Genomic DNA, 12,435 nt, shown 5'->3' on the forward strand with positions numbered 1-12,435 from the left:
AAAATGACAGTGACTTGGTTTAAAAATTGGCCATTGATAAAAAAGGAAAGGATCTGTCAATTGCAACTTTGAAGAAACATGGTTTTCCTTCTCTACCTTATTTCATTTTATGCCATAGAGTTTGCATGGTCTAACAAATAAAAATGTTGGTATGAACCATGCCAAACTTCAACCAAAAACCCTAGGGCTCAGACACATGCTAAATCACTGCAGCTTGATATGCTACCATTTACTGGTTGAAACTGTGACAAACAGAGTAGTGTGGCCCTCTTTCTCAGAGAAGGCTGTACCCTGTACTTACTGCAGGTGATGAAGGTGAATATCAGCATTTCCTGTGGCTCAGCTGGTGTGCGGGACCCTGCTCACGGGTCTTGTGCACTCCTGTATTTTCCCTGACTCCCAAACTGAAACTTTTTCTAATGCCTCCAGATAACAATGATCTTGCATAAAGAGAAATTGTTTTGGCTGATGTGAATAGGTAGCCTCAGACCAAAAGCAAGACAAGTACTTTAAGTGTTGCACATCCAGGGAACATGGGGAAGAGCGTCTTTGCATCCTTCTCTAGACTAAGAGTCACCCCTGCTTACCTTGTTTCTATCTACATTACTGCAAGCAACTCTAACGAAACTGGTAAAAGCTGCCCTTAACTGAAAGGATCATACGAACATTCCTCTGCACGCTAGACAAACCCACTGTACAGTATACAATCTTGTCTAAATGAACATATTATATATTTTGTAGCTTTAAATTGGTTTTATTTACAACAGGCCTTAGAGTACAGCTCACACATGGTAGTTAAGCTCTGGCAGTACTGACATCAGGTCACTAACACATTTGCAAATTACATTTCTAAGTCATAGAAAATGAAAGAAAAATGACTTTAAAATAACTGTTTTATCTTCGGTATAAGGATCACAGAACACGTTTGCAGGTGGCTGTAAAACCCATCCAAGGGCGCTCCCCAGGGAGCCCCGGAGCCGCCAGCACGCCGAGCGCTGCGGTGCGGGGACACAAGCAGTGGCAAATGGTCTGATGCACGCACGGCTGTGCAGTTCAGTTACCCTCCATGATGGGGCTCGAGGCGTGTCCACGCCGTTTAATGGCCCCACTCCTCTTCCCTTTCACTAACTCCTTCTTCTTCCTCTGGAAACGCTGAATCACTCTGACTCTTCAGATGCTTAATCCCTGAAAACAGAGAAATCACAGTTAAAGTTGTGTTAGCTCACGTCAGACATTTTTTTCCTGAAGGAAGAAACAAACAAAACCCCAAACTAATGGCAAGTTTTTTAATGCCCATACCGACTCCCTTTTTCACAAACCTCTTAGTTCAAACAATACTATGGTGTATTTCCAACAGAAATATTCTCTTCCTTCAATATAGGGTCTTAAGAAATTTATCATGTTTTGTTGAAAAAACTGCTGAGAGGCACCTTGTAGAACAGAGCAGTATTTACTTCTCTTTTCCTTGGTAATCCTTGATCAGCTTAGTATTGCCCATCTCAAGCGAGTTAAAAGTTTTCAAGACTCAGGCAGTAGACAAGGAAATTATTCTACCAGAATTTCAACTTGAGCCTCTTTCTGAGACTGGTCTGCTGAAGGTCATCACTCATGCAGACCCCGTGGCCCCACGATCAGCTTCCCGTGTGCACCAGAGGTGTTCTCCAGTATGCCTCCCCGTAGTCTGCACGTGACCTGCAGAGCTGTCCTGGTGCAAAGAGAACGTTGCACCCAACAGAGGGGGAACTGCTGGCACCAAAGCCATGACAAGATTGGATCTTTTCTGACATGGAGAATGTATGCTGTTGACCTTCAAATACCATGTGGGGCTGGATGAAGAGGGTAAACACCTGTCACAGGATATTTGGAAGTTTAGGTTTGAGGAAAGTTGTGAAGTTCCTACTGCTGGCTGTTTTCAGCCAGCAAGTGAAGTAAGATCTACAAAAGTTAATCAAATTGCGAAGTTATTTTCCCTGTCCCATGTTCAATACAAGCAAGCAGGCCTCAATGAATGGGCCTAATGCCATCTTCTCAGCTCCACCTTGGTGTGATAGAAGAACTCAAAAAAGGAGGCAAAATCAAGCTGAAAAGATGATAGAGAGGAGATACCAGAGATGAAGGGTTGTTATTTTCAAAAAAATCTAAACCAGCAAAAAATGCACAAGGTTAGCTTCTGGGTTCCCTAGTTTTTGACAAAAACAGATGTAGTGGGAACATAATTCTTAGTAAAAAATGCATGATTTCAAAAAAATGTAAGCCTGAATTAGGTTTTCTGGTGTCATTACTGCCATAACATGGAAACATTTTTGGTTTGATTACAGATCATACATAGTACTACTCACCATTTCTAATTGTCAGGAGAAAAAGCTTGCCTTATGCATCAGTTCCTCTGTTGAGGAGAAATTGCATCCCAGACACTTTAGATAACCACAGCTGGATAATCAAACACCCCACTGTCATAGCACTTGTAGAGGCACAATTTTCAAAAAGGTGTGCACCCTTAAGGCATACAGGGCAAGATCCATATTACATCAAATTGTGAGTAAGAGGAATTGATGATGTAGGTCCAAGAGTCATGGCCCCAGCATCACTTAACCTGCAGGTTCCTACACTTCACTGTTTATGTCCATACCACTCCAAAACATGGGATAGTTTTTTTCCAAATACATCATTCGAAAAAACTTTCAACATAAGTTATTCCAGTTCAACAGTTACAAAGAGCTGAAAACAGGATCTTACAACAGGTCATACAACAGGAGCGCAGCCAGCTCCACTGCCAACAGGAGCCCATCACTGCTGTGTGCTGGGCTTTGGGCTCCTCTCTCTTTTTTTTCCACCCAAACGACAGCACTTGGTTCCCTGGGAAACTGTTGTTCAGATGTAAACAAGCAAATAAATTAATGCTCTCAAGCCACAGTACTTGTAGGTGTGCCCTGCAATAATCAAACCATTTCCAATTAAGTAACTGTGATACATGAAGGAACACTTAGGGTGCTCAGCTACAGCCAAGCTGGCCTCTTTAGCAACACCCTTTAGTAAGACAAACACTTTAAATAAGATTTCACCTAACTATAGGTTAATGGACATTCATTTCAAAATGATGTTGTGTTTGTATGGCAAATTGGTCTCCTGTTGTTTACCTCTGGACTTAGAGAGCCATTTCTTGCACATTCAGAGTACCCATCTAATAGCTACTATTCAGTACTTCAGACAGGAATTGCTAGGAGCCAGAATGCATCATTTTTTAGGGAGTTTTTCAAAGATGAAAAAGGGAAAGTTATGGACAGAAAAGAAGGCATGTGATATACAGTTAGTGTGATGACGCTTCATGGAACAGTATTTTTGGTAGGCATGAAGACTTTTGGCTATGTGGTTTAATTGCAATATTCAACGTTAAAATTGCACCAACTGGAGAGAAATTATATCAATGAGTGTTACCCATTGATTTTCACATAGCAGGCAGCTATCAATCTTATTTAATGATTTTTCATAACCTCTGTTCTACAGCCTGCCTTCACCTCTGCCAGTCATTTAATACCAGAGTGCCATCTGGAAGTAAAGACTCACAGGGTTTCCTGCATTAACCAATAAGCGCACAACACTCGATGTCATTGTTAATAAGCCTCAAGATGTTCTGACAGCATAAAGTTGTCAGAATTAACTGACCCTACATGTGGCATTATGAAATAAGATGCTCAGGTACGCAACAAAATAAGTTAGCGTGAATCGACACACAGGTCATGAAAGTCCTGTCAGTAACACATGGACATGCGTGACAGAAAAGGCTGGTGGCTTTCCTGAAAAGACACATTTCATGCCCAAAGCATCGGAATTTACAGCACAAAAAAAAATCTGGGGTAATAAAAATACTTAGTTAAATCATAGCAATCATACTCTTAGATTAAATGCTTATCTAGCCACGTAACATTGCAGTAACCCACTGTGGCTGCCAAGGGTGGTCAGAAGACATTGGAGCTGAGCATATCGTCCAGGAGCACTCTGGCACATTCATCCACAGCTCCTGCTCAGCTAAAACAATTCAAGAGAAGAGGCCATTACAGTGGCTCTCGAGTGTCACTCCAGTGGGGTTATTCAAGATGTGTGCCTTGCCCTTTGTCAATACAAAGCAAAGGATAAGCAGGTATCAAGGTGGAGCTCTATCCACAGAGATATTTTTTTCCTAAGTTGGATCTATTCATACCCAGTATCTTTGTTTAGCGATATCTAAATTGTTTGCTGAAAGCTTACATTCTGCTAGAGACCGAGTGAAAAGTTGTTACTCAGGCCACCCCAACCGTTTTTACAACTGCTACTATGGTAATGTTAAGTTATTAGAAAGGATATTTCCTTCTCATCTTTTCAATCTTCATCCACCACCGACACAGTTCATGCCCTCAACTTTCTCAAACAGTAATCAGGAGGCACCAGAACGCTGTTGTTTGGGGTTTGTTTCTCTTCACTGATGAAGCACGGTAGTAAGGGTGAGCAACAAATATAGACTCTAGGATTTTACTCACAGAAAAAAAACCAAAACAAAGCCAGGATATTTGGAGGGATATATGGGGATATTTTAGAAGACATTGTTTGTACCTACAGCAGATCCAAGTTAGAAACATCAAGTTACTGGTTCCATGTAAACTACACAAGCTTCATAATACCAGTTGCAAATGGGAAGGACTGCAAATGTTGATCCACAGGGTCACCCTGTCTCATCAATGTCCCTTATTCCAGGCAGCAGGTAACTCTGAATTTGTGTGCACTGTGCCTGCACTGTCCTGACACCCTTTCGTTTCTCTCACTGCCCTGCCCTCCTGGCCGGGTTGCCCTGCCTTGCTCTCCCCGTGCGTGCGTACATGGCTCATGGGGTCCAAACCGTCCCGCTGACCCCACGGGTCCCCAGTCCCCACCGCGTCCCACCCGACTGCTGCTCCCTAATGTCACACCCTGGCTGGGGCTGTGCTCTTCACCTGGGAGGTCTGACAGCAAAACCCCCTTCCAGCCACTTCCCACCACCCCCTGGCAACGGTTTCACACCCACAGCGTGTTATTCTGCCTTAAAACAAAGCCTGTCTGAACACTGCCTCTTGGTTTCTTTTTCCCTTTCCCCCCCTCCCCCTTCCTTTTGTGCTTCTAAAGCCAGGACAAGAATTGTTTTTCTTCAAAGGGCTCATATTTCACTGCAGGTAATTTAATCCAATTAATGCTGATGAAGAAACCCTTAATGCCAACCCATATTCAGCAGCCGTACACTAATACACTTTGAACTGGTAATTCTTTTTAGATGAAGTCACTGCCTTAAAACATATTTCTAGATTACTTATAAATTATGAGTGCAAATGGGACAACTTTCTGGCATTTTTTCAGTCACATAATAACATCTATGCTGTTTAATCAACAGCTGTCTTTTTGCTTCTCTCCATCTGACCAAAGCACCAGATTAGAAGGCTAAGCAGTGTCACAAGATATGAAATAACCAAGTGTTCCTGCATTAAATATCTCCTGGAAAAAAAAATAAATTGATTCAAGTAATTAAGGCAGCTCCCCATCTCAAGTAATTAAGGCAGCTCCCCGTCTTACTTAACACTTCTTCCTTCACCTTGCTTCACTGCCCAAGGAACAGTGTTGACATTTACCAAACTCAGGGTTGAAGTCTGGTTGGCAATTTGAATTCCCTAAAGTTTGAAGGGTTATTTAGTTTTATGATTTGGAGCTGATCCTCTCTACCAAAAACACATTTCCAAGTGTTCAGAAGGCAGTGAAAGGCAAAGCTGAGCTACAGACAAAGCAGCCTGATTTTCAGAGTTTCAGAACTCAGATCACTTTGAAATTATCAAGCAAAGCAGCCTGGCCAAAGAGGATAATGGCCAAATAAAAATGTCTACTTTATGCCAATCCTAAATGAAATATGTTCTGGATCCCTCAGCAAAAATGAGAATATCAAAACAAAAATCATGTATTCATGCCACTAAACAGAAAAAGGATTTTTTCTTTTTTATGGAACATTTTGTTTTGAATTTATCAGTCAAATATGTTTTGACTTCTTGGAGACTCCTTCCTCATTATTTTTTTTCCCAACTGAAATGAATTTTTGAATTAAAACAACAACAGAAAAAAAACGCCAAAACTACTGTAATGAAAACGAGCATCCACCACAGGTCTTTGGCTAACTTGGATGCAGTGGGAGACAGTTGTGAAGGTGACAGAGCCCAGAAGAGCTGGCAGGTCTTCAGGGGCAGCCTCCTCCAAGCACAGGAGTGGCCCATACTGATACAGGAAAACAAGTAGCTGTATCAGAAGACCATCCTGGCCAAGCAGGGACCCCATGACTGAGCTCCAATGCCAAGAAGAAGACGCGTACAGTGGATGAAAGTCAAGACAAGGTAAAAATGAGGAATGTAGAAAAAAATACAGGCCCACAATACAGGGATGGTGTTAGGAAAGCTCAAGCTCAGCTTGAGTTGAAACTAGCAAAGGGTGTCAGGGGCTACAGGAAGAGTTCCTTTCCCCCGCCTTCACAGTAAAAGAAAAACAAGGAAAATATGGGCCTGCAGCTGAGTGGGGTGAGCAATCTTGACATAGAAAAGATTGAGGTGCCCAATACCTTCTTTGCCTTGGTCTGGACTGAGAAGGTCTACCAAGCCTTTGTGCCCACAGACAAGGTCCAAGGAGGAGAGGAAAGGTTGAGTCAGTGATTGCTTGAGGAATCTTGACCCACAGAAGTCCGTGGGGCTGGTGGGCTGCATGGGAGGGTGCAGAAGCACCAGCTGGTGTCAGTGTGAGGCCATTCTCTGTCATCTTTGAAGGGTTGTGGAAACCAGGAGAGGTCCTCCATTACTCTCCATGCATTAGGCTGTGCCTGTAATACTCTGTTTGTCCCTGCCCTGTACAAGAAGATGTTGATAGACTTGTTCAAATCCGGTGGAGGCCCCCAAGGTGGTCAGGGGACTGAAGTGCATGACCTGTGAAGAGAGGCTGAGGGACCCGAGCTTGCTCAGCCAGGAGAAAGGGCAACTTTGGGGCATCTAACAGCAGCCTGCCTGTACCTATGGGGAGGTTAGCCAGAAGATGAAGATGTCTGGTTATGAACTGGAAGAGAGTATATTCTGACTGGATATAAGGAAGAAATTATTTCACTGAGTATATTTAAGCACTGGCATGGTTTCCCAGAGAGTCTGTGAAGTCTCTCTCCTAGGAGGTTTTCAGTACTGGACTAGACAAAGCCTTGAGCAATCTGGTTAAATTTGGTGCTGATTCTGCTTTGTGCATCAGGTGGGACTATGTGCTTTCCCAAGGTTCCTTGCAACCTGAATGACTATAAGATTTTATGAAATCAAAACTCAGTAGATCCATCTTATAATTTATAAAAGTATATTAACATTAACTCCATGACTGAGGGCTACATTTTGACCCAGGTGGAAGCTTCAAATGCCTCCTTTCCTTGGAACAGAGATGAAGCATCTAATTGCACCAGTCAGACTGATCTCAGGAACAAGGTTTCTTTTCACTCCTTAAAACCACGGGGCCAGACTAAGTCAGCATTTCAGTACTGATTTGGGGAAACAAACTAACTCATAATTAGGTTACGTGGATAACTGTGATCTATATATGCATATATGTCATCTATCTATCTATCTATCTATGTGAGCTATATATGTTTGTATTTGTTCCCAAATACAAGGGAAGAAAACCATGGGATTCAGGGGTTACAGCAGACCAAGTGCTACTGTATTTCTAAAATCAAGGAACATGGAACACCTCTTGCATGTGACAGATATACCTACAGACAAAACGACGCATAGAAATCACATCCCACTTGTGGCCCAGTGCATAGAAATGTCTAAGAAAAAATTTCATTTCCTGAGAGGGAGGCATAGGAGTGGGCTGGCCTGCAGAGCAAGTCCTAGCGCACCTACTGCCTGCTGCTGAAATGGTGCATCTTTCTGCCGGGGTTTCAGGGGCGGATCTTTTGTCTCAGTCACACTCTGCTGGTGCATGGTGCCTGAGGACTGCTGACTATCATTGTAGTTAAAAGAATATGCTCACTGCCTGCAGATGTAAGAGGTTTTAAATCCATATACTGTGCTAATAAAAACAAACCCTGTGCACTCCTGTTACAAAAGAAATTGCTTTCTTGCTCAGCTAGGCATCTGCACAGTGGAAGTAACAGAAACTCTCAACACTCCACAAGATGTTTTGCCAGATGTTTCCAGAAGCGTCGGGTGCTCCATGTGAGGAAATGTACTCCCTTCTACTGGTCAGTGCTAGCGGGAGAGCACCCAGGCTCTCCCTGCGACAGGCACTGTGGTACAGCTCAGCCAGGCACAGCCCACCGTCCCCTGCTCCAGGAAGCTCCCGGCTCTGAAAAGCACGAAAGGCTTCCTGCTGTTGCCACCTCCAGCAGAAGCCGAGGACTGTCAGAGCCCTCAAGAGCAGCTGCCTGGCAGAAACCTCCTGCCACAGGAGCTGGGTAGTTATTAAAAGCTTTTCCTCGCTGTGACTTTCGTCAGTTCAACAGAATACAGCTTAACCACCCTCCATTTTCAGCATTTTCTTCTTCACTGAAGTTTAGAAAAAGCAGGTTTAGTGATCTTTAAACGTTCATTGTCAGGTGCATGCCCACGACACTGCCAAATTTATTTAAATGTAAGAAGTACGTCTCGTCTTCCCTCTGCCCCATTTGGTGAAGGTATCAGAAACACAGCTGTCATTACTGGTCATCGAAAAACTCAAAGCTTACCTCCTGCACACACACTGGAAACAAACATCCTAGGTACTTTGACCTTCCTGATCAAAAATTTATTTGTTTGGACAGAAAAAAAATCATCTCTACTACATAATTTTTTTGTTTTAAACAGCTGAAATACAGAAGGATATATATTCCGTGCAAGAGCAGGACAGTAAACCTGTCAGGAAAATGCTATAGTTTCCCAAACGCCTATTTTGAGCTTTCTCTTGTTTCCTCTTTGCATAAATGACCTGCTAGCTATCTCCCTCATCTGTACAATCAGTTCCTGAAACCTTTAATCCATTTTTACTTAATTGGCTGGTTTAGACAAGCTCTCCTTGCATACAAGTCAGAGTTCAGTGCTTAAGCTTTGGTTAGTAACCCCTTAAAAAACATTAACCCCATCCTTAACCCTACTTGCCTTTCCAACTGCTGCCCAGCTCTTCTCCCTCTACCATTCAGCTCACCAAAAATGACGCTCACTGATTCCACCTTACCTTTCCCCCTCCCCCTCACAGTACATCCTCCACTTCCTTTGATCAAGTTGCCCTTGGACTCAGCCTGAAAGCTTTCTGGCAAAACTGCCTAGTGATCTCTGTCTTCATCTTTTCTAACTTGTTGATGTCTTTGCTTCTGAGACTTCTTTGCCCTGGTTCTTCTTCCACTGTTTGTAACACTTTTCCCATTGCCGCCTTCTGATGGTCCTTTTCCCATTGCTCCAGCCTCTGAGGATGGGTGGCAGAGGCTGCAAGTTGTCTTCTACTCTTACAGTACTCCTGATCTTCAACAGTGTACTTCTCAAATGCAGAAATAATAAGCACCTTTATAAGGATTCTGTTGGAAAGAGTTTGTTCCTTCTGTCCAAATTAAAACTCTAGAGTGCATCTTTGGTGGAAGCTTGCAGCAGTCTAAGACATTATCTCAAAGTGGTCAAAATCAAGCTCTTGATCTGCAGTCCTTTCCAAAATGCTTTGTTCATCCACTATGGACAACACCACCATTTTTTCCTGATGTTCAGGCTTACACATTTCCGATTTCCATGCTTCACTAGACCACCATATCCAATTTTCATCTAAGTCTTGCAAATTTTTCTTGCTTAATGTGTCCAATATGGTCTTTACCATTTACCCAGTAAAGAGAGTCATGGAAACTCTCCTTATCCTGGGGTCTTCACTACTACCACATCTCCTTCTCTAAGCTTTATAAACATACCTTTGCTCCTGCATTCAGCATTCTGCAGTTACAATCACCTGAATAATTTCCACAATCGCTTCCTACGCCACCACTGAGCAACTCACTTTCACTCCTGAGTTTCCTCCATTGATTCCCTCCAAGATATTTTAGACTAATGATGTCTATTTATGCTTTCAAGGAAAATTAAGTTTCTTTGCACACTATGCGCACCACCCGCTCTCATCTCAAAACAGGAACAGGTACAGCTTCAGTGCTCCATTTGCTAGGCTTTTAAATGAGCATTTTCATGCTTTCTCCCACATTGTACTGAATGCTGGAGAGATACAACTATCAGTCTCCACAGCCACTTCCAAATTCTCCTCAAAATTCTTGGTTAAGGAATTTGAGAAACAACCTGAGAACATTTCAGTCGCCAGCGTGCTGGGACAAAGACGGTCGCATTCCTCCCTAACACTTTGTATCTGTTCCTGTGTTTGATTGCTACACCCCACCTGGGAGTTCCCTGGTGCAACAGCTGACTTCTGTTAAATGTTTGAAGGAGGTTTAATGCAGCATAGACCTAATCCCTGGCATGGGTTCCTGGGTGCTATGTAACATCAACACAATATGACAAGAATTGTGGCATACAGTGATCGGGGTGATTACTATGTATGAACTAAGAGCTAGACCATGACTGGTATTTGTATGCAAACAGAAAATATGTTTTACATACCTTTCCTTGTGTTTCTTCATTCCCACCTACAAGAATGGCTTCAGTCTGTCAACCTGGCAGCAATAAATTTGTCTGCTGATTCTCATGTCTATAAATCACACCAGACCACCTGTGGCAGGAGGCTAGCCCTGCTTCTAAGCAGACCCAGCACAAGAGCAGCGGCCCAGCCTCGCTGAGGGTAGCAGCCCTGGTGTGTCCCAAGGCATCCACTCTCTTGGGTGGTCCCTGAGCCATCAGTGGGCCAAAGAACATCAAAAAGTAATCTGTGATGTGCCAGCAATAAAACACACAGACCCAGACCTCAACAGTTCCCATGTGTGTGAGTGAGCAAGCAGAAAAAATGTGAGGGAGAGAAGACAAAATAAAAATAAATGGATGTGGAAAATTTTGTTTTATAGATGTGGGCAACTGTGAACAGTCTGCTTGATACAGCCTTTGGAAGTTTTCTACAAGTTAGGTTGTTCTTTGTTGAGAAAGACTGAAAAATGCTGCTCTGTGGAACTCTGTCAAAGGACTCTGAATGGTACTCATGCCTGTAAGCTTTTGTTAACCAAGGTTTCACGGTAAAGCAAAACTAATCACTTGAAGCTTGATAACCGACATGCAAAGGTCTGCCCTTACTCCTGTGGTCGATGAGTCTGAACACAACCAGGTCATTTGTTTGTTATTCCACACGGCTTGGTCCCACTCCTCCAGAAGTTAATGAGACTTTTTCTTACTGTTTTCAAAGAAAGAAGAGTCAGCTTTTGTAATTGATCTTAATTTCCAGTTACAAAGAAGAAATAACTTCAAACAGCTACTGTTTATTAACAATGAATGTTTGTAAAATACTATAAATTAATGTTGTATGTGGCTTTAACATTTGAGTTATGAGATAAACAAAGTGACACAGAAAATTGGCACACTAGGTATTCTCAAACTCCTGTTTAGATTATCCAAGAAATAGCAGTCAGGCTGCCACTCTGTCCTGTACAGCTTCAAAGGCCAGCAGACATGGTGGGCCTTCAATGTTTAGAATAAAAGCAATCTGAAGCACCAGTGTGGCAGTTTAAACTATGTTGACATTTTAGCAAGCTATAAGTCAGCAAAAACCTTGTGTGCTACCTTATTTTATACCTAAGCTCAGGCTGAGGAGGAGAAAAAGATTCTCATGTGTCTGTTATGATTATGAGACCAAGATATTATTAAATCATGCAATTTCATCTACTCTTTTTTCCTCTAATGTGCATCTCTTTCACAAATGCTGATGACTAAATGAAAGCAAATTATCTGAAGCATTAGCAAATATGACGGGTTTATGTAGGTCACATATCTGATCTGGAGCAGATCAGCTCATCAGTGTGTCCAGCAGGTCACCATGGCCAACCTAAATGATTCTATGATTCTATGACTCTATGTTTGTGAATGATCATTCGGAAACCAAGCAACAAGGACTGACTAATTTTCTGAATGTCTGCTGGTTGTTACTAACCCTTCTCTTAGCTTCAGCCATACGATACTCAGCCCTCACGGTGAGCCTTTTAAATGACAAATTTGGGGGCTCATGCTACTTTCTCCCAGTCAAAAGACTCAGTGTTAAACTATCACAATGAAGACTGTATGAGAGCAGCAAAATTCATGTTGCAAATGTCTGGCTGCTTTCCATTTTGTTCTCTCACACAGCACTTCCTACTCCATTTTTCCCTCTCAGAAGGCGCTTGAAGCAGCACTGGCTCCATAAGACTAGCGTGAAGGAGCTGCTTCAGCACAGAAAGGCTTTTGTCGGTCCTCCACAAGCTGGCCAGATCATGCACCAGAGACAGAGGTC

The 12,435-nt window shown here is 42.7% G+C and overlaps 1 protein-coding gene across 1 annotated transcript in view; it reads right to left on the reverse strand.

The window, feature by feature from the left end:
• Positions 1 to 1,096: 1,096 nt before the first annotated feature.
• The window catches only part of PPP1R1C (protein phosphatase 1, regulatory (inhibitor) subunit 1C), a 54,645-nt gene continuing 43,306 nt past the window's right edge, over positions 1,097 to 12,435 (reverse strand). Inside the window, exon 5 of the mRNA XM_010565777.1 lies at positions 1,097 to 1,185. Coding sequence (XP_010564079.1) covers positions 1,097 to 1,185 — 89 coding nt within the window. The remainder of the gene's footprint in view (positions 1,186 to 12,435) is intronic.

The sequence above is a fragment of the Haliaeetus leucocephalus genome, unplaced genomic scaffold (assembly GCF_000737465.1).
Source record: "Haliaeetus leucocephalus isolate CR32 unplaced genomic scaffold, Haliaeetus_leucocephalus-4.0 Scaffold1, whole genome shotgun sequence".
In the NCBI taxonomy this organism is placed as follows: domain Eukaryota; kingdom Metazoa; phylum Chordata; class Aves; order Accipitriformes; family Accipitridae; genus Haliaeetus; species Haliaeetus leucocephalus.